Source organism: Emys orbicularis, chromosome 1 (assembly GCF_028017835.1).
Source record: "Emys orbicularis isolate rEmyOrb1 chromosome 1, rEmyOrb1.hap1, whole genome shotgun sequence".
Lineage (NCBI taxonomy): Eukaryota > Metazoa > Chordata > Testudines > Emydidae > Emys > Emys orbicularis.
In genome coordinates, this window is record NC_088683.1 from 59572513 (window position 1) to 59596384 (window position 23872).

Here is a 23872-nt window from a genome sequence, read left to right on the forward strand (position 1 = left end):
TCATTTGCAAATTTGACACCATCAGATCAGGATTAAAGAAAGACTGTGAATGGCTAGCCAACTACAGAAGCAGTTTCTCCTCCCTTGGTGTTCATACTTCAACTGCTAGCAGAGGACCTCACCCTCCCTGATTGAACTAACCTCGTTATCTCCAGACTGATTCTTGCCAGCATATTTATACCTGCCCCAAGGAATTTCCATTACGTGCATCCGAAGAAGTGGGCATTCACCCACGAAAGCTTATGCTCCAATACATCTGTTAGTCTTAAAGGTGCCACAGGACTCTCTGTTGCTTTTTACAGATCCAGACTAACACGGCTACCCCTCTAATAGTATGGTTAAAATATGATTTGCTCATATCTATATAGAGCAGAGCTCAATTTTAAGCATATCATTGCACTATCACGATTCAGCTGGATGCCCTAGCAAAGTGGTAGTACAGACAGGAACTCTGTGTAATATAATATGCTTATATTTTAATTGTATTAATACAATATATTATATATATTATAGTTCCACAAATGCATCTATATATCTATATCTATAATTCCACAAAACCTGGCAGAACTGAAAAATATAAGGATACTTTTTTCTAGCAGCTTTCAAGTTTAGAGTGAAACAACTATAATAGGCTAATAGTTTTGTATGTTCCCCATTATGTTAGCTTTGTATTTTTGGCTTTGTATTAGATTGATGCGATAGCAAATTTTCTGTTATTTTAGACTTCACACACTGTGATATCTTGCAAGATGTAACTTCTCATTCATCAAGACATCTTGTAAGTACTTTTTACAATTAAATTTGTGCAAAGCTTACCAAGGTAAAATATAATTACAAGTGTTTTGAACAACTCTTTAATGTTTTTTCAAATAGTTTGAATAAATATGTCTCTTTCATCTAACCAGGATGATTACTCTAGTGCTAGATATATTTACGAGCAAAAAAAATCCAAAAAGGTATAACTCTTTTCTCTGGCAATTTTTTTGTGTTAAAATGTTTCCAGAGAGTACACACCATATGTCACTAAGCAAAGGAGATTTTTTTTTTGCACAAATGAAAGACACCTAATAACCAGGCACATAAGTTATAAATCGATTACACTTATGAAAGAAATATAACAAATCATTCAACGGAGAACAATCCTATTTGCTTGTTAAAAAAGGTAGGAATTGAACTGAGTAGCTTCAAACCAAAAAATATAGAAATTTCTATTATTAAATTTTACACAATAAATACAGCAATAAGGATTTATTTCTGTTTGAATTAGTATATAAGACCTATGAGCTTCAGTTGTCACATCTGCATCCATTAATATTTTACGAAAGTATTTTACATGCTCAGAACATCATCTGAAATTTGTCATCACTGTAGTAAGTACTATTTTTACTATTTGGTTCAACCACAGTTGGACCCCTAACCCTCCCCCTCCCCCCCAATACAATAAATGTCATAGTAACAAATGAACATTTGTCTTTTTTTAAAAATTGAGCACAGCCCACTACTACCTCAGAAGTTATTATTGATTTTAGACTATGAATCAGCATAAATTATCCAGAATCTCATGCTTTCCATTTATCTGATCATTTATCTTAAATTAAACTTTTCAAAAATAAAACTAGTTTTGACGGAGAACTGAACAGAAAGAAGCTGATGAGGAGATTTGCCAGAACATATTCTGAACGTCAGAGATTGCATACTTTGTGTTAAAAGACTAATTAAAGACCCAATCCTGTGAATTGCAGAGCCATCCTCAAATTCGGTTGACTTCAGTGACAGTTGAGGGCAAACAACACCAGTATCTTATACCAATGTGCAATTAACATGAATTAGTACAGTGAGATGCCTTTATGCATTGGGGTGAAGTTCTCTCTCCTCCCCGCAGAGTCTGAGTGAAGTTGCTTTGTGTGGGAAATGGTGTGGAACTTGAGGGGAAATGGAATCCCCACTCCAAAACCAGAGCATGATGTAGGGCAATTCTTTAATACCTTCATGGCTACTGTCCCAGCTTGGCTATTGCCAATGCCCCTGCCCATACTGCTGGATTCATATGATTGCCGACTAAGTGGTCATATCCTCACATCTTATTCAGAATGGCTCTAAAACTTGCCTCAGGGATGGCTTATATGGTACTGGGATGGAGTCCAACTCTGCCATGCCCAGGAAGCACACAGCACCCTAGTGTCCACTTTGCAGCCTGCCCCACTCACAGTCGAACCTCCGTAGCTGTGTTCAGCTGGAGGCCTTCTGCAGCCTCTGTGCCCTTGAGGGAATTTAGCCATAGTAGAGTACATTCAAACAATGGTTCAACTAACTGTTTCAATAACCCCTTCCTCTATAAACCAATTTATACCTTTGCATATCTGAATCTCCAACAGCATACATAGGACCCAATTCTCATTTCACTGATCGTGGGGCAAATCTGGTATAACTCTGCTGCTGTTGCTGGAGTTACAGTTGGTTTAAATGACAGATGATTTGTGTCCATAATGGATGGAAGTTCCCTTCTTCTGTTCCTCTATAAAATGAAACAGAGCCAACTATGCATTATTGAGGTACATTTTTGTCAAGGTTTCAGAAGACAAAGCAAAACTCAAAGAGTTTTTATATGTTACCAGAACCTTAAAATAAAAACCACAATCTTTCAATATGCAGAGTTTGGATTTATGATATTATAAAGTATCTCAGAAGGATCATCCACCAGCTGGATTTACCAACTGGCTGAACATACTCACACCTCTTTTTCTAGAGAGGCAGTAACAGGACAGCTTATGTCTAGAAATGTCTCACAGACTATTAGCTTGTCATTGGTGAGAAGGTTGTTTAAAAGCTTGACTGCTGCTGAACATAGAATACCAACAGTACACCTCCTACCACAGACAGATATCTGACTTAGGCTGCCATTCCACCGATTTCACTACAAAAAGCCCTGCATTGGCACCTGCTGTAAAACTTTTGAAAACTTTTCCAGGAACTTCTAGAGTTGATGAACAGTACTCCTCTTTGTATCACATCTACTCCAATTTGTTAAGCCTTCTCTCTTTGCAAGCCAAGGCCTACCTGTCAATTATTGTGTTTTATTCCTATAAGACTGAAACAATTAATAAAATATAATTAATTAAAACACTTCTTTAATTTGAGGCTGTTTCATAATATATTATCATCTGCAGCCAACATGTTCTCTTATTATAGTGTTGTTGCATTCTCAGTTTAAGCAACACAAGAGTTCATTCAGGGTGCTCACATAGCAAAGATACTCACAAAATTCATCTCCCGCAACCAGTGGCTGTCTCTAATGAGCTGACAGCACAGGTGCCCCATAGTACCTCATGTGGTCCTGCCTCCACACTTACTCAAGATCTTTTTAGGGTTAGGTGATCTTTAATTGCTGGGCCCTCACATTTCCTGTTTGGAAAGCAGTCTACCAAGAGGACTGGGCATTGTGCCCAAGATGGTGCCGGCATGCCTTCCCTGTAGATATCAAAGGTAGGATGAGGGAGCCTGGAGTAGGAAGCCTGACCAGGTACTTGGCCATGCAGTGAAAGCTTTATCCCATTGCCACCACAAAGCTGCTTTAAAGCCAATGTATTTGTTCACAGGGAGGATTCCCCCGGTGTAGAGGAATTACTGAATGGTGTAGAGCCACTTGAGAGTGGCTGGAGAACGTGTGGGCACGTCTGAAGCATTATTAATTCCTGCTGGGTCCTCCTGACATCTGCTATTACAATGGGAGTATAGTACCTCCTGAAGGAGTTGTGTTATTACAGGGAATGAGGAAATATAGCTTACAGAGGAATCCATGAGAATGTCTTCTACTTCCTTCATCTCTAGGGCTTCCATTTCCTGCAGATCCTGGTGTCTGATGGAGGCTGAGAGACCAAGCTATGTACACACCCTGTGATGTCCCAAATCTTCTCACCTACTGGTACATGTAAGATAGCCTGGAATTTCCACTAGGTCAGCCTGATTGGTCAAGATTTTTAAAATTATGAGCCAAAAGTTAGAATCCTAGGCCAAGATTTCCAAAAGTAACTAGAGATTTGGGGTACTTCAATTTTTGGGTGCCCAGCTTGAGACAGTTTACAGGGGCCTGATTTTCAGAGGGTGGTTGCTCAGCATTTTTTGAATATCAGGCTCTTTTTATGTGTCTGAGTTTCGACACCGCAAAACTGAAGTACCCTAAATAACTTTTGAAAATCTCAGTGTTAAGTCCATATATAGACACCACCTTGGTTTTCAAAAGGGCTAAATTTCCAACAGTTACCATTAAGTTCAATGGAAGTTGGGTGCTCACACTTTTGAAAATCAGGAATCAGGAAATATATATTAAAAGCCTATCTTTAGCCTCCTAGGGTAACATTTTCAGGACATGCCCAAGTCAGTTTTCAAAATGTGACTTAGTCTCCTAAGTCACTAAGGTGCTTTGAAAATTTTCCCTTAATTTTGAAAATCTTGATTCTGCTATTTCCTGGACCAACTGTACCCTCCCCCTGCCCCTCTCCAGTTTTGCGGGGGAAGGTTACCTATCTCACATAAAGTAAGCCTGAAATATCATTTCCCTTTTCTTTATGTAACCCCTGGCTTGTGGGTTACATTTATATAAGGGTTGTTTTTCAAATCACTTTCTACTAGAGTTAGGCAATTAACTTTTGACTGTGAAAGTTGACCAAGAGGTAGAATTCTATGACTAGAACTCATGTGAATCCTGCACTACCTTGCATATGATAAATGTTGATTGAAGAAACTTTTTACAAGCAAGACCATGAATTTTCTTAGACTGCTTTCCTTCTTCTATGTTACAGATAGGCAATGGCATTTGAAACTTAGAATCATAGAATATCAGGGTTGGAAGGGACCTCAGGAGGTCATCTAGTCCAACCCCCTGCTCAAAGCAGGACCAATCCCCAACTAAATCATCCCAGCCAGGGCTTTGTCAAGCCTGACCTTAAAAACCTCTAAGGAAGGAGATTCCACCACCTCCCTAGGTAACCCATTCCAGTGCTTCACCACCCTCCTAGTGAAAAAGTTTTTCCTAATATCCAACCTAAACCTCCCCCACTGCAAGTTGAGACCATTACTCCTTGTTCTGTCATCTTCCACACTGAGACCAGTCTAAATCCATCCTCTTTGAAACCAGCTATCAAATCCCCCCTCATTCTTCTCTTCTGCAGACTAAACAATCCCAGTTCCCTCAGCCTCTCCTCATAAGTCATGTGCTCCAGCCCCCAATTCATTTTTGTTGCCCTCTGCTGGACTCTTTCCAATTTTTTCACATCCTTCTTGTAGTGTGGGGCCCCAAACTGGACACAGTACTCCAGATGAGGCCTCACCAATGTCGAATAGAGGGGAATGATCACGTCCCTCGATCTTATACAGCCCAAAATGCCTTTAGCCTTCTTGGCAACAAGGGCACACTGTTGACTCATATCCAGCTTCTCGTCCACTGTAACTCCTAGGTCCTTTTCTGCAGAACTGCTGCCTAGCCATTCGGTCCCTAGTCTGTAGCATGGGATTCTTCCATCCTAAGTGCAGGACTCTGCACTTGTCCTTGTTAAACCTCATCAGATTTCTTTTGGCCCAATCCTCTAATTTGTCTAGGTCCCTCTGTATGCTATCCCTACCCTCCAGCGTATCTACCACTCCTCCCAGTTTAGTGTCATCCGCAAACTTGCTGAGGGTGCAGTCCACGCCATCCTCCAGATCATTAATGAAGATATTGAAAAAAACCAGCCCCAGGACCGACCCTTGGGGCACTCCCCTTGATACTGGCTGCCAACTAGACATGGAGCCATTGATCACTACCTGTTGAGCCCGACGATCTAGCCAGCTTTCTATCCACCTTATAGTCCATTCATCCAGCCCATACTTCTTTAACTTGCTGGTAAGAATACTGTGGGAGACCGTATCAAAAGCTTTGCTAAAGTCAAGGAATAACACATCCACTGCTTTCCCCTCATCCACAGAGCCAGTTATCTCGTCATAGAAGGCAATTAGGTTAGTCAGGCATGACTTGCCCTTGGTGAATCCATGCTGACTGTTCCTGAACACTATCCTCTCCTCTAAGTGCTTCAGAATTGATTCCTTGAGGACCTGCTCCATTATTTTTCCAGGAAGCCTAAGGTAAGACTGGCTGGCCTGTAGTTCCCCGGATCCTCCTTCTTCCCTTTTTTAAAGAAGGGCAATACGTTAGCCTTTTTCCAGTCAGCTGGGACCTCCCCGGATCGCCATGAGTTTTCAAAGATAATGGCCAATGGCTCTGCAATCACATTCGCCAACTCCTTTAGCACCCTCGGATGCAGCGCATCCAGCCCCATGGACTTGTGCCTGTCCAGCTTTTCTAAATAGTCCTGACCCACTTCTTTCTCCACAGAGGGCTAGTCACCTCCTTCCCATGCTGTGCTGCCCAGTGCAGCAGTCTGGGAGCTGACCTTGTTCGTGAAGACAGAGGCAAAAAAAGCATTGAGGTCATTAGCTTTTTCCACATCCTTTGTCACTAGGTTGCCTCCCTCATTCAGTAAGGGGCCCACACTTTCCTTGACTTTCTTCTTGTTGCTAACATACCTGAAGAAACCCTTCTTGTTACTCTTAATATCCCTTGCTAGCTGCAACTCCAAGTGTGATTTGGCCTTCCTGATTTCACTCCTGCATGCCTAAGCAATATTTTTATACTCCTCCCTGGTCATTTGTCCAATCTTCCACTTCTTGTAAGCTTCTTTTTTGTGTTTAAGATCAGCAAGAATTTCACTGTTAAGCCAAGCTGGTCGCCTGCCATATTTACTATTCTTTCTACACATCGGAATGGTTTGTTCCTGCAACCTCAATAAGGATTCTTTAAAATACAGCCAGCTCTCCTGGACTCCTTTTCCCCTCATGTTATTCTCTCAGGGGATCCTGCCCATCAGTTCCCTGAGGGAGTCAAAGTCTGCTTTTCTGAAGTCCAGGGTCCGTATTCTGCTGATCTCCTTTCTTCCTTGTGTCAGGATCCTGAACTCGACTATTTCATGGTCCTTGCCTTCCAGGTTCCCATCCACTTTTGCTTCCCCTACTAATTCTTCCCTGTTTGTGAGCAGCAGGTCAAGAAGAGCGCTGCCCCTAGTTGGTTCTTCCAGCACTTGCACCAGGAAATTGTCCCCTACACTTTCCAAAAACTTCCTGGATTGTCTGTGCACCACTGTATTGCTCTCCCAACAGATATCAGGGTGATTGAAGCCTCCCATGAGAACCAGGGCCTGCGATCTAGTAACTTCTGTTAGTTGCCGGAACGTAAAGCTTTAAGGCTAATGAGTTTAATTTAAATGAGCTAGTGTTTGAAATAGATAACACTTTCATTTTGATAAATTAATGGTGTGGCAAAACCCCCCTAAAAGATGCTTCTACCTATAAAAAAATATGATGCTCTCTAGAATTCTAATACTTCACCATATAATTACATTACCTAATCTGATTGATTTTACTGCATGAAACATAGTAAAAATGTTTCCTCGACACATTAACATAAATATAATTTTAGATTTTATACAAATGTTACTGTAAAAAACTCAAGTAACTCTGGAATCATATTTATTTACTGTACATTTTGGATAATGACTAGTATCAGAGAAGAGTGTATTATGATTTATTTTGTTGGCTTTGCTGATAGCATGAAATATCAGATTACATTACTTTGGTTGCATAGAACATCCATCTGCAGCCACACGTAGACACAGGATTTGATTAGAGCTGGTGAATACTGCTTAAATTTTTCCACAAATATCTGTGTCCAATTTTTAAATTAATTTGTTGCCTCTGTTTTTCTCCCTCTTTCCCATCTATTTTCAACAGATATTTGAACAAGTGAGGCCTGATCCAAAACCAACTGAAGTAACTGTAAGACTCCCTTTGATTTCAGTGGTCTATGGATCAGGCCTTTAAGGGTTACCGGAATGAAGGTTTGCAGAACATGAATTTCAAAATCATATGCACAGGAAATAAGTACTGAATGCTACTAGAGTACACAAAGGGTGAAATACATTCTAGCCACATAAAAAGGTGGGTGTTTCTTCTCAATCCACATAGCTAAGAGGAGAGCTCCCCATAAACATCCATAAAGCTACCTCATTATCCTCCATCAAAACTCTCCTTTCCCATGATGCCTACAAGTATCTTGACAAGTGTTAGGCTGCTGGTGTGCTGAGATCACTGCCTATCAGGTTTACCAGTATTGTCTCATTGTTAACTCATACTCCCCCATCTATTGTTCTATACCCATTTGTCATCTTTTATCTTAGGGTATGTCTACACTATGAAATTAGGTCAATTTTATAGAAGTCGATTTTTACAAATCGATTTTATACAGTCAATTGCGTATGTCCCCACTAAGCACATTAAGTCAGCGGAGTGCGTCCTCACTACCGTGGCTAGCATCAACTTACGGAGCGGTGCACTGTGGTAGCTATCCCACAGTTCCCGCAGTCTTCGCCGCCCATTGGAATTCTGGGTTAAGCTCCCAATGCCTGATGGGGCAAAATCATTGTCGCGGGTGGTTTTGGGTACATGTCGTCAGTCACCCCTCCCTCCGTGAAAGCAACAGACAATCGTTTTGCACCTTTTTTCTGTGCAGACGCCATACCACAGCAAGCATGGAGCTCGCTCAGCTCAGCTCACCGTCACCGCTGCTGTTGTGCCCTGGGTACTGCTGTCAGCAGACGGTGCAGTAGGACTGCTAACCGTCATCATCCACCGCTCTCCTGGTGCCATGAATCCACTTTGCACGTCCTCTCGTCGTTCTATATAAATATCTATTCTCGTGGCATCCATCGTCATCCACCGCTTCCGCTGCAACTCTGCTCTCCTGCTCTCCTGCAGATGCCATACCACAGCAAGCATGGAGCCCGCTCAGCTCACTGCTGCTGCTGTGAGCATTGTAAACACCTCGCGCATTATCCTGCAGTATGTGCAGAACTTGCAAAAGCAGGCGAGGAGGCGACGACAGCGCAATCACGATAGTGATGAGGACATGGACATAGACTTCTCTCAAAGCACGAGCCCTGGCAATTTGGACATCATGGTGGCAATGGGGCAGGTTTCTGTCGTGGAACACCAATTCTGGGTCAGGGAAACAAGCACAGACTGGTGGGACCGCATAGTGTTGCAGGTCTGGGATGATTCCCAGTGGCTGCGAAACTTTCGCATGCGTAAGGGCACTTTCATGGAACTTTGTGACTTGCTTTCCCCTGCCCTGAAGCACAAGAATACCAAGATGAGAGCAGCCCTCACAGTTGAGAAGCAAGTGGCGATAGCCCTGTGGAAGCTTGCAATGCCAGACAGCTACCGGTCAATCGGGAATCAATTTGGAGTGGGTAAATCTACTGTGGGGGCTGCTGTGATCCAAGTAGTCAACGCAATCACTGAGCTGCTACTATCAGCTTTTCCAATAATGTTCAATCAACATTAGTGCATTTCTAAGTGTTATCTGGTACATGTATTGTGTAACACTACTGTTCGAGCAAGATAGCATTAGGGGCTAATCCCCATTAACCTACACCTATAGGCCACGTTTTATTACCTGGTGCCGCTACTGTACACTCTTACCATACAGCATCCTACAGCAAACCAACTGTAAGTGAGTGAATGGTGAATTAGCCCCTGTGGATCTGGTTCTGAGCTCACTTACACCAGTTTAAATCAAGAATAGCTCCATTAAAGTAATTGGAATTACATGACTGTAAAAACAGGCAAGTGAAGTCAGAATCAGGCCCACTGTGCTCTGCAGTGACAGCATTAAATGCAGTAGGTGATGTCAAGAACTAAAGTGAGATCATATCAAATAAATCAAACATTATTTTTAATGTTGGAATTTAAGACACTAATTGAAATATTATATTTTTGGCAGCATTATCACTACCTGCCTTCCCCATACATCCATCCCCACTGTAAGAACAAACACTGGCATTATTCTCTCTGTGATCATAGTTAAACCAAAGGAACCCAGTGCAGATAAGTCTCCCAATGCACCCCCGTTGGCATTCCCAGGCTCTGCTATTGTGAGAGCAAGAGATCTCAGGCAGACATGCCAAACCCACGAGAAAAATGCAGAAATTGGGCTTGTTTTTGGCTTAATTGGCTTGTGAGTTGCTTGTTGGCTAGTTTTTGGCTTGTAGCTTGTTTGGCTTGTAGCTTGTTGTATCATGTTGCTTCTTTTTTTTGATCGGCTCCCAGCAAGCAGAGGCAAGTGTGGGCAAGGGGTAAGCAGGGGCAAGAGGGGGAGAGACTCAGGGGTGCACAGCAGGCCCACCACAGTCCCAGACTGCACACCGGGGGATCTAGTCACATAGAGTATTGGGGTTCTTTGGGATTGGCTTGTTTTGGCCTTGTTTTGAAATGGGATTAGCTTGATTTTTGGCTTATTGTGAAAGGCGGGTGCTTATTTACCGCATGAAAGTTGGCAACTGTGATCTCAGGCCATTCTGGAAACCAGGAAGCAGATCCTCAGCTGGTATCAATTATCATCACTACATTGAATTCAGTGGAGCTGTGACATTTTGCACTAGCTGAGGATCTGTCCGAAACAGGTGTCGGAAACGGCATCAAGTGGTGCTGACACCAAGCCACTAGGCTGACTAAAAACCTTACATTTCATTTTTTAAATGGTTTTAGGAAATTCATTTTTGAAACAGATTTAGTACTGGAAACCTTGCTAATTAAAACAAGAAAAATAAAAAATGTTGGCGTTTGCAAACGAACAGCTGCAGCTCTGTTGTGCTTTATAGTTACTGTACACTGTGGGACAGCGTTTGAGCCAGTTCTGAAATTAAAATTGATGGAAAATATTTAACTTGCCCGACAATCTTTCTTTTTGGAGGTTTGTAAAGCATTTCTAAATGCCAAGAGTTGCAAAATCAAATTGGTTTTTGTCTGTTTTCAGTGTACTTTTAACTATCCTGGCATGTTTATGAAATGCGTCCGACTATAACTCATTGCTATTCAATGCGTACCTAATGATTTTGAAAATAATGAATAGCACGGTATTTTATATCCCTGTAACACCTCCATCCAAGGAGCTGAAAGTGTTTGACAAATGCTAATTAATTATTAATTAATATTATTTTCAGTTTCAGTATGCCTGGAGAGGATGCCAGTTTATTTGTTCTATTACATAAGTACACATTAAATAAATTATTAAGTGCACATGCTTCATGCAATGATAATGATCGGTAAGTTAACATCTGATTCTTTACTCCTTGCTCAAAAAGAACTCCCACTGACTTCTATGGAAATTTCATTCTGAATATTAATTCTGGGTAACTAATGTAACTTCCTATCCAAAATAAGAACAAGTATTAAGCTATATGCTCTTCAACGTCCATTCGCTGACTTTGCCAATTCTCAGTCAAACTGAGTTCAATGGGAATTATTCCTGGATATACTTGCAATACAAGGCTCTTAAAATAGTGTGCCACATATGTTTCTAAACTTACTTTTCACCAAGCACACTGATTTTTTTTTTAACATAGGAAGATTTGTGCAAGGGAAAAATAATGCACTTTTTGGCCTGTCACAAAAGGCAAGAACTGAGCAGGAAAATAGTCAAAGTATGACTTTCATCTCATCACTTGATCTTAGCAGAACTCTTACTTCCTGATCATCAAAGCTAAAACATCATAAAGGCTTTTGCAGAGGAGGGAGGGTCAAGAAAGGTTTAGAAGAAAATTCTAAATAAGAATTGCAATAAGTAGCTCAAAGTTGCTGGTAATTGTAGGTAATAATATCTACCATCTACATGTGGCTGGGCATATCTTGTATGCAAACCTTCTGCATTTTCAAATTTCGCCTGTGGAAAACTTCATTTTTGCCATGTTACTGACTGGGAAACTAAGTTACAGGTTGTGACTTGCTTTGGGTATACTGTGACTTAGTGGAATTGTCATGGGCCTGAGAGTCTGGATTCTGGCACTGATTTTTGTGGACTTGGGCAGGTTACTTAACTTATCCTTAGCTTTCCAGGGACAGATTCTGTGCTGTTCAGGGATCTACTCAGCACAGGCAAGTGGAGGAGAGGGGGTCATCAGTGAGCTTGTTATGGTTCCCTGTTTCTGTGAACTGATCTTTGCCAGGTCTGGCCCCAGCATAAATTAAAACAGCCACAGGTTACTCTAACTTGTGCCTCCTGGCTGTGATTCCCCAAGGGACCACGTGCCATCTGAGAGTTGGCCAGGCACAGCTGCATTCTGATCCCACTCCTCCTGACATGTTGTCTATGGAGTGGAGAGGGCGGTTGGTGGAAGACCTACGTGTAAATTGATTTTTCCACTAGCTGAGACATCTGTTCCATTGAGGGAACACTTAGCAGGCTAAACAGCCAGTTTCAACTTGTGCGTAAGAGCTGGCCTACAGGGAGAGAATCTGGTCCCCAAACTGTGAATTGGGGGTAATAATATTTAGTTACTCCACAGGGTGATACGAGGCATTGCTTAAATGATGGATGTAAAGTGATCATTTAATTGTGTCTGTAAAGTTCTGTGTGCAGTGAGTGGAAATTATTGTCAGTCAGTCAGAGGCAGAGGAGGGAATATAACTCAGGATTTCCAAGCTCCCCCCCGCTTCCTCCCTCTACTAGACCTTTAGGGTGAGGGAGAATTATTAATTTTCTAGTATAAATTGTGAGTGGAAATGTTTTTTTTCAGGCTTTTGCAAACATCTAGATAATGACAAATACTAGATTTTTTTTCAATATTTTGTAACATTCACTCCCAACCTCAGACATGGGGAGCCTTTGTCTCAGCCATCAGGGGAAGGAAAACTCCGAGCCCCTTTAAGGATTTCCCCCCCTCTTTTTTTAACTCCCCTCCTCGTGGGCATTCAGCCTGCTCAAGGGCTTGAGGAGGGAGATACTGCTTGGCTGATTGGTTGGACAGCAGGGTGCAATGTAAGCCAGTTGGCTCCTATGCACCTTAGGGGAAAGCTTATAAACCGTTCCCCTGCCCAGGGCTGCATTCTGCACCTGGCAGCAAAAGATTTGTGATTAGAATAGGGCCGGATTTTTAGGTTTTCTTGTGGGCATGATGTTAGCTGTCTTTTAGGGGCTGGGAAGAATTTTTTCCCCCTTACTGCAAGCTAGAGAGGCCTGGGTGATATGGTGTTTATATATCTTCGTCCCAGAAGCCGAGAGACCTGGTGGGAAGGATAGGTTGTAAACTGTCTCTTGTCACTACTTGGCAGGTATCCAGTGCAGGCAATCATTCAATAGGGAGCCCAGTTCCCTGATAAGCTGGAATTGGAAGTGAATTTGGAAAAGAATCTCCTAAAGAAACTGGGGAATGGGACTGGGGTTCCTAATGTCCGGTGCAGCAAAGAGACAACATTCTCTTCCCCATCCCCTTAATACTGTCTAAGAGGAGGACAGTGGGGTACCAGTTATGCTGTTCAGCCCAGATTAACGTTGGGTGTGTAGTAGCTAAGGGCAGCCCTCCACAGGTAGTATGGGTTACAAAGGAAGAGTGACCTGCGCTGGATGATTTATTACTGGATAGCTCATGTTACTTAATAAAGCTGTGGTCCAATTAAATGACATTCCTGGTGTCTTCTCTTTCCTTCTGCAGTGTCGGGACAATGCTCCAATTTTGCAAAAATTCAGTGAACTCAAAACCATACCGATTTTGTTTTTAAAAAATAGCTACAAAAAGACTTGTATTAAATATTTGTCTTTGCTTCAGTTTCATATGTTAAAAAAGGCGAGTGACCCTTACTTGTGTTCTGTTGAATTTAGCCATTTCAAATAGCTTTCCCTTTCTAGCATGACTGTTTTATTGCTATCAGACCTTAACTTAGCTGAAGTTCTTCTGGTTTACCCTGGTTTAAACATATAAAGAGCCAGATTTTCAAAAGTACATGTACCCAGATTCCATGCATGAAAACTCTAGTTCTCATGTTCAACCTCTGTTTTGTGCATGCATCAAGATATGAGTATATGCAAATCAGGAACTGGGCACACACATTGGAATTTGTGTGCCTGCAGGTGAGGCAGGCATAAAAGTGTATGCAAGCTTTTGCATGTGCACACCCTGGAATCTGGTTCTAAATGCTTTGGATCATGCAGGCCGGACCAACCATGTTCTGTGTGTGTTCTGTGTGGTGATGACATGTGTTCTAACGTATTATCATGATGTATCTGATAGTCCACTCGTGTGTGCCATGGCAGCAGGGCCACCTGGGAGGCAGGGAATGAGCCGTTTGCCCCAGGCCCCCCATTTGAGAGAGCCCCCAAACTAGTGGCATTGTGATCTGGTGCATGGGTCACAATGCTACTCAGGTTTGGCCAGGGGCGGCTCTATGTTTTTTGCCGCCCCAAGCACGGCAGTCAGGCAGCCTGTGGCGGCGTTTCTGCAGGTGATCAGCTGGTCCCGCGCCTTCGGCGTACCTGCCGCCGAATTGCCGCCGAAGCCGTGGGACCAGCGGACCTCCCGCAGAAACGCTGCCAAAGGCTGCCTGACTGCCGCCCTCACAGCGACCGGCAGGCCGCCCCCCGCAGCTTGCCGCCCCAGGCACGCGCTTGCTGCGCTGGTGCCTGGAGCCGCCCCTGGGTTTGGCCCAGTTGCCCCTCAATCAGGCAGCCTGGCTGAACCTGAGTGGCACTGCGGCCCTGGCACAGCAGGGAGCCTGACTCAGCCCCTGCGGGACTGGAGCCACTGCTGTGGGGTTAGTGTGGGGCATGCCAGCTCTTCAGTGCCCCACTCCATCCTTTCATCAGTGTTTTTGTACCGTTGGCATTCTGGGGGGGGCTTCACTTTCAGATTTTGCCTCAGACCCACCAGCATGCCAGGATGCTATCTAGATGCCCACATGAATACACTACTGCTTGTGTGAAGATCTATGGCTTTTCCCTCTGCACAGACATCAGCAAGATTTATCTCTGTAAATTTATGTATCTATCAGTGTCTATCTGTTTGCCATTTTTTTATTATTATTTTTTTACTCTACCGAGTATTGGTCATGTCTGGAAGTATTCTCAAGTTTGTTTTGCCCTAGCTGAAGAAAATGAGTAGAGTTTAAATGCCTTGGAATAAATTCCAAAGCACCACTGAAGCCAAAACCAAATATTTATTTTTGGATGTGTCAGGGCCTGTAATGTGGGTTGTCTGGTGACTGGAGCCAGGAGTAGCATTGGGGTTGGGGTCAAGCCATGGGTCAAGCCAGAGTCAGACTCAGAAATCACGCCAAGGGTCAAAGCCAGAGTTGGCAACTGGATGAGGAACAGGGATGAGGTGTGGTAGCAGGGATGAGGAACAGGAACCAGGCAAGGAAGCAGGGACTTGGTTTCAAGGTCTGGGCAACAACAGGCCTAGCAACTAGTTGCTCGGACAAGGGATGGGACAGGAACAGGAAGCTTTACATCCAGGGATGTCCAATCACTAGTCTGCTGTAAGTCATCTGACCCTTCTGAGTCAGCAGGTATAGCATCTGGGGTGGGGTATTAGCAGCAGTTGCCATGTCAGCCCTTGCAGCTTGATGGGACAGAGGATAAGGCTTGGCAGCCCCACAAGCCTGGATTTGAAACTTGATTCCCACAAACACCCATTTCAAGGGTGATCCCTGGATGCGTTGGGGCCATGCTTCTCAGGATGATTCCTGTGGAAGGCCCATACTTTTTCAGGGGTGTGCACATGATGAGTTAGCTCCCAAGAGCGTTTTTGGGCCCATAGCCCTCCCAATCAATCACATAGTACAGGGTCCCTCTGTGACTTTGGAAGTCCAGGATGTGATGAACAAGGTATTCCGCATGGTCTTGAACTTGAACCAGGGGTGGGGATGGCATATGCTGCCTGGGGAACGGATTGTCAAGGAAAGGCTTCAAGGGAGTTGTAATTCAAATGATCTCCTGAGTAACAGTGAAAGGGCCTTCTTATTGATGACCTAATTTGTGTGCAGGTCAGCTGGTCTGTAGGTGTTTTGTGGACAGTCATATTTTCTGGCCTGCCTTTATAGTTGTGGCTTCTGGTCGTGTTTGTTAGCATGGCATTTGTACACTGTTTCGGCCACTTCCAGATGCTCATTTAGGTTGTCTTGGGTTTAATGAAAGGTCTGCACCAGATCAGAGGCAGCAGAAACCATTGTGGACAAGAGAAACAAGAATAAAAACCATGGCTGGAGGAAAAAAGGGCTGGATCGGGTAGAGGAGTATTTCACATTATATGCAAATTCAGTGATCAGGAGTACCACAACCCAGTTGTTTTGGGAGTGGTTCAGGAAACAGCATAGGTGTTGTCTGAGCACCTGGTTGACCCCTTCCAATTGGCTGGTGGTGGATGCCTGGGGCCAGAGATCTAGGAAGTGAAACTCCTAGATCAACTGCTGCTGATTCAGAGCTTTGGCAGATTGTAGCTATTCTAGATTCTTATGGTTAATTAAGATTAGGATGAGGTGTTTGACTCTCCCATGGTATTGTCGCCAAATCTCCAATCCAGGCTTGATGGCGAGTAACTCCTTGTCTGCTATTTCATAAATGTGTTCGGTTGAGGTGAGTTGTCATGAAAAATATGCAAATGGATGCATTCCATGCTGGGACCCTGTTTTTTGGGACAATACTGCCCTGATGGCTACATCAGAAGTGTCATACTCAAGGACAAAGGGTAGGTGAGGATCAGGGTGGACCAGATCTGGGGAAGATGTGAAAGCTGTCTTCGGGAGTTCAAAGGCCTCTGGGGGCCAGTGAAACCTTGCAGGGTTTTGGAGGATTGCAGTTATCGGGGCAGCGACCTTTGGCAATCCCAATGAATCTCTTGATGTCTCAGATGCTCCCGGGTTCAAACCAATCCTACATTGCAGATACCTGCAATCCATGCATAGTCTGTTTGCTGACACGATGAACCCCCAAATTTGATGGATGATTGCTCAAATACACACTTCTCCAGTTTTTCATATAACCTGTGCTGGGGCAATCATGTGAGAACTTCATGACACGATGGTTGTGGCTTGCTTGACTACTGGAATAGAGTAAGATATCATCTAGATATGCCAACAAACTGGTCTAGGATATCTCAAAATATCTTGTTGATCAGGTGCTCAAAAGTGATGGGAGCATTGGTGAGTCCAAAGGGCATTACCAAATACTTGAAGTGTCTATACCTTGTTCTAAAGTCTATCTTCCACTCGTCCCCTGCCTCAATTTGAACTAGATTATATGTTCTTCTGAGGTCCACTTTAATAAACACCCGCAGTGACCGTACTTGATCCAAGAGTAGGGTGACCAGACGTCCCGATTTTATCGGGACTGTCCCGATATTTGCTTGTTTGTCCCACGTCCCGACCGATGTTAGGTCGGGACACTGGACAAACAAGCAAATGCTCCGGAGCCCGGAAGTGCTCGCGCCCCCTCCCGCCCCGACTCCGCCCCTTCCATCCCCCATTTGCTCCCTCCCCAAATCCCCGCCTCTTCCCCAGGCTCGCCATTCCTCCTCCCTCCACAAGCACTGGAGGGAGGCCCCGGAGACGGAGGGGGAGCGCGGGGCCGGGGTGAGTGAGAGTCCGGGCTGGCCCCGAGCGCAGGCAGGACTCAGTCAGGTGGTAGGGAGAGTAGGGGGGCAGCCCAGCCCCGTTCGTTCCCCTGCGGGACCCAAGAAGGATGGGGGGGCTGGGGCCTGCTGCCCCCACTCCGGGGCCGCCGCGGGATTGCACCAGCTGGGCAGCCAGCCCAGACGCGACTGGCCAGGGGCTGGGCACAGTGTGCGTGCTGCTGGGTCCCCGCAACAGGCCCGGGCTCGGGGGGTTCGGGCCCTGGCACCAGAGCCGCAGCCGCCGAGCTTGGCCATCAGCTGCTCCCGAGTCCCGCTGCCCAGGGGGGGAGAATAGCCGCCGCCTGGCCCCACGGGCCACTCCCCTACTCTCCCTCCAGGTACCGCGCCCGAGTCCTGCCTGCTTGGGGCCAGGCCGGACTGACCCTCACGGCACCCTGCTCCCCCTGCGTCTCCGGGGCCTCCCTCCAGCACTTGTGGAGGGGGGGGGGGGTTTGCTCTGCCACCTTTTTTTTTTTTGCCACGCCCCTCCCTCGCCATGCCCCTCCCCCCCCGCGTCCCGATATTTGACCTGGGTGATCTGGTCACTCTATCCAAGAGCTTGGGATTAATGGTAAAGGGTAACTATTGCATATAGTTATTTGGTTCAGAGCCTTGTAGTCTATAAAGTCTCAGAGAGCTGTCTTTCTTCTTTGGTAAGGGTACCAGGATACCTTCATGGGAGGCAGAGCAGCGGATAAAACCATTAGAATAGAACCTCAGAGTTACGAACACCTCGGGAATTGTGCTTGTTCGTAACTCTGAACAAAAGGTTATGGTTGTTCTTTCAAAAGTTTACAACTGAACATTGACTTAATACAGCTTTGAGACTTTACTATGCAGAAGAAAAATGTTGCTTTTAACCATCTTAATTTAAATGAAACAAGCACAGAAACAGTTTCCTAACCTTGTCAAATCTTTTTTTTAAACTTTCCCTTTATTTTTTTAGTAGTTTACATGTAACAAAGTACTGTACTGTTTTTGCTGTTTTTGTGTGTGTGTTTTTGGTCTCTCCTGCTGTCTGATTGCATATTTCTGGTTCCAAATGAGGTGTGTGGTTGACTGGTGGGTTCGTAACTTTGGTGTTCGTAACTCTGAGGTTCTACTGTAGTTAGGTTTTTCTGGAGGTACTCCCTTAATGATGCTAGCTCTGGTTTGGACATAGAATATACGCCCGAAAGGAACCTTGGCTCCGGACTGAAAGTTGATGGGGGTAATCGTAAACACGATGCAGGGGTAGTGAGTCTGTATTCCATTTTTCAAAGACACCATGGTAGTCTTGGTACTTTTACAAATAATTATTGGTTTATTATATTACATTTGTCTTTATTAGTCTTTACAATATATATGCAAAGTATGAAACTGAAATATAATGATGTAGCTCAGCATTAATTTCTCAGCTTGTTTGGAAACAGCTAGCACATTTCTTTGCACTAAAGATCTGTCCAGTGCCTTTTATATCTTGAGTAAAATTACCTACTTTTACACATAATTTTCTTCAAGCTCACTTGGTCTGCAGTACAGTACGATAAAGTATTAGTTAACTGTTAGAGGATAGAAAAAATCATGTAGAATTGTATTATACAGTATTGTTTCTGAACTGTTTTTTTCCCTTGCAGGACTGTTCTATTTACTTTGACCTCTGTAGTTGTGCTTGTCATCACTACTGACTGGATCAGCTGGGACAAGTTGAATCGTGGATTTCTGCCAAGTGATGAGGTCTCAAGAGCCTTCCTGGCTTCTTTCATCTTAGTGTTTGACCTTCTTATTATCATGCAGGTACACTGTCTTAATGTTTCATTCAGGCTGCTGAAGCTGCCTAGTCACTGTATTTCCACTAGAGCAAACACTGTTCAACTGAGACTTCATAAAGTTAAATAAATGTTTCGTTTGCAATCACTATTGAGAGATTTTACATCAACATTCTCAGGGACTTTGTAAAAGCCAGTTGGCCTTTTATTGTGAAAACATTGCTGATTTGTTTTGCTAAGAGTGCCAGGTAAGAACTTGGTGACTTTCCAAATGGGAAGGTATCTTCTGCCAAAACTACACTGGGGGGAAAAAAAGGGAAGCTAGTCATTTTGTAAATGTAAAGCCTTTATTATGAGGATGAGAGAAACTCAGCAAAGCAAGGGGGAAAAAAACTGCCAGTCAGTTCAAAGGCTTACAATATTTGAAATGTACACAATACAGGAATGCATTTTTGTGATGAAAATTAACACTTGCTCTCAATATTCAATATTTTCACTTTCATGTAAACAATATTTTTATTCTGTTCAGTGACAGTTTGCTGCATTGCAATGTCTTTTACCAGTCAGTGTAACTAGGCAGATAATTTGTTGTACTCCTTCCAATGGCTGCTCTTTGGTATCTGGAAATTAAGAAAGGAGTATATGCAGTAGATATGAGTCCAAACAACTTGTTTCATGTGCCATTATGCCTTACCCATCACCTCTGTCTATTGCTTGAGTTTTGTCATAGTGGTGTCTAAAGACAACTCTGATACTCTATCAAGAAAGGTCACTTTGGCTGACTTGGTGGAAGAGGCCGTTTAGTGTTCAAAATGATCAACGTTATTTGTCCCAGAGTTGCATCATTTGGTTGAAGTTTAATGAAGAAGTCCATAATAACTGGTTGGGTTTCCTCTTTTTTGGACATGCTACCGCATCTTTGTTCACAATTACTGAAATCTATTAACAAAGGTAACCAAATAAGAGAGGTGTCCAGTTCTCTTTGATGAGGTACCAACTTTCCTGTAAATAGTGACAAGTATCCATCACCAGAGTAATTACCACAGAAGTGACAATGACATGGCAGCTAGATTTTATCAGCACTGTAATGGGACATCAGAGGGGTATAAACTTCTACAGTTTTGCTTCATTTTAAGTGTCCAGGAGTAAACCAATGTGCTGTTTGTTGTTTGAATAGAAGGTTAAGAAAAGAAGTTCAGCTTAAATGTCTAATGAGCCCGTTAGAGAGACAAGGTGGGTGAGGTAATATCTTTTATTGGACCAACTTCTGTTGGTGAGTGAGTCCTTTATCATGCTTTCTTTTCTCCCATTCTGCATTTTACATTTGGTCTTTTAAAAAGATGCAAGAGGGTGTATAATAAATGGATCTACTTTGTGTAACTGTAATGAAAGAATGAATAGAAATGCACCAGACAGCATCCTAGCCTCCACTGACTATTGTATGCCACGTATAGAAACGGGGCTGTCTTAATCCCAAAAGCATTATTAAACCATCCTTTTGAGTTTGAAAAACGAAGTCACCATATTTTGACCTTGGGGGTTTTGAGTTTAGAGAATTTTTATTTGAAAAGACCTGTCCCATGCCCTATTCCATATTTTTACGACATAAAGTAAGACTTGCTCTAATTGCATATATATATATAGTTGCTACTTTCACTTGGAGGTTGGTAATGCAATGTCCAGTGGCCAATTGAAGACATTGGTATGTTAGTGAATTTACACAAAGCACAAAAAACACCAACACTTAACAGGAGCACCACATGAAGGTTGTCATCTTGCTCCAAACTTCTGTCTGTGACAGTGGTCACCAGGCACAAAAGATGGAGCACATCAGATCTTAGTGTCCCCTTTGTTCTTTCGCCGGGGGCCTGAAAGACATTCACCAGCTCATTGCTGCAGCAATGTGCTGGCTATCAAATCTAGATGTAAATTTGTGATCATTGCTATCTACCCAAGCCATGTGAAAGAATGTTGTTTGTATAGTGGAGTTATTTACTTATTTAAAGATATTGATTCAGAATGCACAACTAAGGGTACGTCTATACTTACCCGCTGGTTCGGTGGCAAGCAATCGATCTTCTGGGATTGATTTATCGCGTCTTGTCTAGACGCGATAAATCGATCCCGGAAGTGCTCGCCGTCGATGCCGGTAATCCTGCTCCGCGAGAGGAGTAGGCGGAGTCGACGGGGGAGCCTGCCTGCCGTGTGTGGACCCACGGTAAGTACCTTTAAGTTCGAACTAAGATACTTCGACTTCAGCTACGTTATTCACGTAGCTGAAGTTGCGTATCTTAGTTCGAACTGGGGGCTTAGTGTGGACCAGCCCCAAGATGACACATTTTATTTACATTGTGGTTTTAGTATCAGTGCTTTGCATGGGAATAAAACCAAGCTGACTCAGCACAGTATTAAATGACAAGCAAAAATCAATATTAGAATCAGGACCCTGTGATTATATAGAGGGAAGCAAGCATATTTTGGAATTAAATGTATGCACACATTCTCTTTAAGGGTAGTGGTGGCTTTTATAGATCTCAACAAGCTTTTCCAGCACAATAGCAGACTAAACAAAAACCAGGATTGGGTTAAATCCTCTAATTTCCATGTGAGGATGATATTAATTACAGGCACAGATGAAATCTCATTTAGTGTTCTGAGTAGTGTATAGAAACATGTTTTTTCTGCATTTGAATGGTAGCATTACTCCTATCAATATGACAAAGTTTAGCAACAGGAGAAAAGTAACTGAGTTTGGAACGCCATTCTTGATGCTGTGAAAAATAATTACATTAATGTAAAGGACAAGTTTGCCTGCTCAGTATTATTAGAATTTAATATTTATTCAAGCCCCCTGTAGAGCAAAGCACTTTAGAGACAAAGAAGTGACAGGACCCTTCCCTGGAGGGCTAACATTATAAATTAGACATAACATTGCAAGTGATGCCATAAACAAAGGGTGGCGGTGGGAATATGTGAGGCCAAGTGTTACACAGGGAGAGATATTGAGTTATGCTGGTTGTTTTGTGCACTTCTTTTTACTTCCTTTTCGGGGCCAGGCAGTGTTAGGAAGCTATAGCCATGTCTTCCCTCCCCGCCAATCCCACCACCACTCTCTCTACTGTACATTGAGAATAAGGCCCTTTCAGTTTGAGTTGATGGCTGGGCATCCAGTAGGAGAAGCCAGAGATCTCAGATGCCATTTGTTGAAATGTAGATTTGAAAGTCATGAATGTAGACACAGTAAATGAAGCCATGAAAGCAGATCCTGAGTTAGACTGAAAACCCACAGAGAGGAGAAAGTCAAGGAAGATTGGGAGGGAGTGTCGAAAGCAGCAGATAGCTCAAGAATGATAAGGTTGAAGAAGAACTCCTTGGATCTGGCAATAGGCAACTCATAAGTGTGCTTAATGAAAGCAATCTTGGTAGAGTGGAGCAGGCAGATGTGAGATTACACAGCACCCAGAAGAGAAAGGAGGGGAAGAAAGGAGGCCATGAGAATGTGGAGGTTAAAGGCAGGAGGGAGTGATTGGTAGCTGTATTTTTTTAAAAGAAAGAGAATGTGTAACCCATACACCTCCTGGGAGTGGTGTTCTGTCCCCTCTAATGGCACCGAGACTACTTAAAGATGAATGAGTCTGCTACAGCCTTAGCTAGGAGCCCTGGGGCTTTCAGCTCATGCAGTAGAGGCTCATGTATTTAGTTCCAGATGTCCCAGGTTTAATCCAGCCTGACAATGACCAGGGTCTGTAAGTATTACAAATGCATATTTTTTCATGGTAAAACTAAAGTCCAACTTCAGACATGGTGGAAGCAGGTGCAAATCCACTGACTTTAACGTGTCTGCTTAAACCAACTCAGAATTTGGCCCCAATTTTCTCATCCTTTCCCTACACTGAAATTAATCAAGCTGTCCATGTTTGTGATTTCCTGCTACATGTGATACCACCATCAACACATGTAGAGCCCTGCAAATCCATGGATATCAGTTTTATATCCGCATGCGGATATCTGCAGACCATTTTTGCAGATTAGATGCGTAAACAAATTTTGTATCTGCACAGGGCTCTAAAAAAGGATCTCAACAGTGGGGAAGCAGCTGTCTGCAGCTCATAGTCTATGAGGTTGCTTCCCTGCCTTCCAGATCCTATATTCCCTCGCCTCCTGGCCCCGTACTTACTTACTTTGCAGAAGCAGCTGCCTCCCTCTCCAACTGACTTGATATAGCAATAATGAAGTCGGGAGAGGTTTCCTAAATAGCTTGGCTGCTTAAACCGCTGCAATAGGAGCATGGGGGATTTTGCTGTCTGCCTGGATCCATCACCTCCCCTTTCTCTGTATATGGGGGAGAGGGAAGGTGAGGAAGCACCTTCATAAGCTATGAGCTGCGGACAGCTGCTTCCCTGCCTTTGAGATCCTATATACAGTACACACGCATGCACACAGACGCTCCTCCTGAGAGGCACTGTGAGATAGCGTGCTGCTGTGGTGCAGATGCAGATATAGATAAAATATAGAGTGCGGATTGCGGGTCGGATATAAATTGATTCTTGTGGATGCAGATTAAAGAGTCTAGACCCCAAATCCCAAAGTACTCCATTT

At 43.5% G+C, this 23872-nt stretch overlaps 1 protein-coding gene across 1 annotated transcript in view; it reads left to right on the forward strand.

The window, feature by feature from the left end:
* The window catches only part of TMEM117 (transmembrane protein 117), a 346737-nt gene that overhangs the window by 256388 nt on the left and 66477 nt on the right, over positions 1–23872 (forward strand). The window contains exon 5 of the mRNA XM_065423784.1: positions 19142–19301. Coding sequence (XP_065279856.1) covers positions 19142–19301 — 160 coding nt within the window. The remainder of the gene's footprint in view (positions 1–19141; positions 19302–23872) is intronic.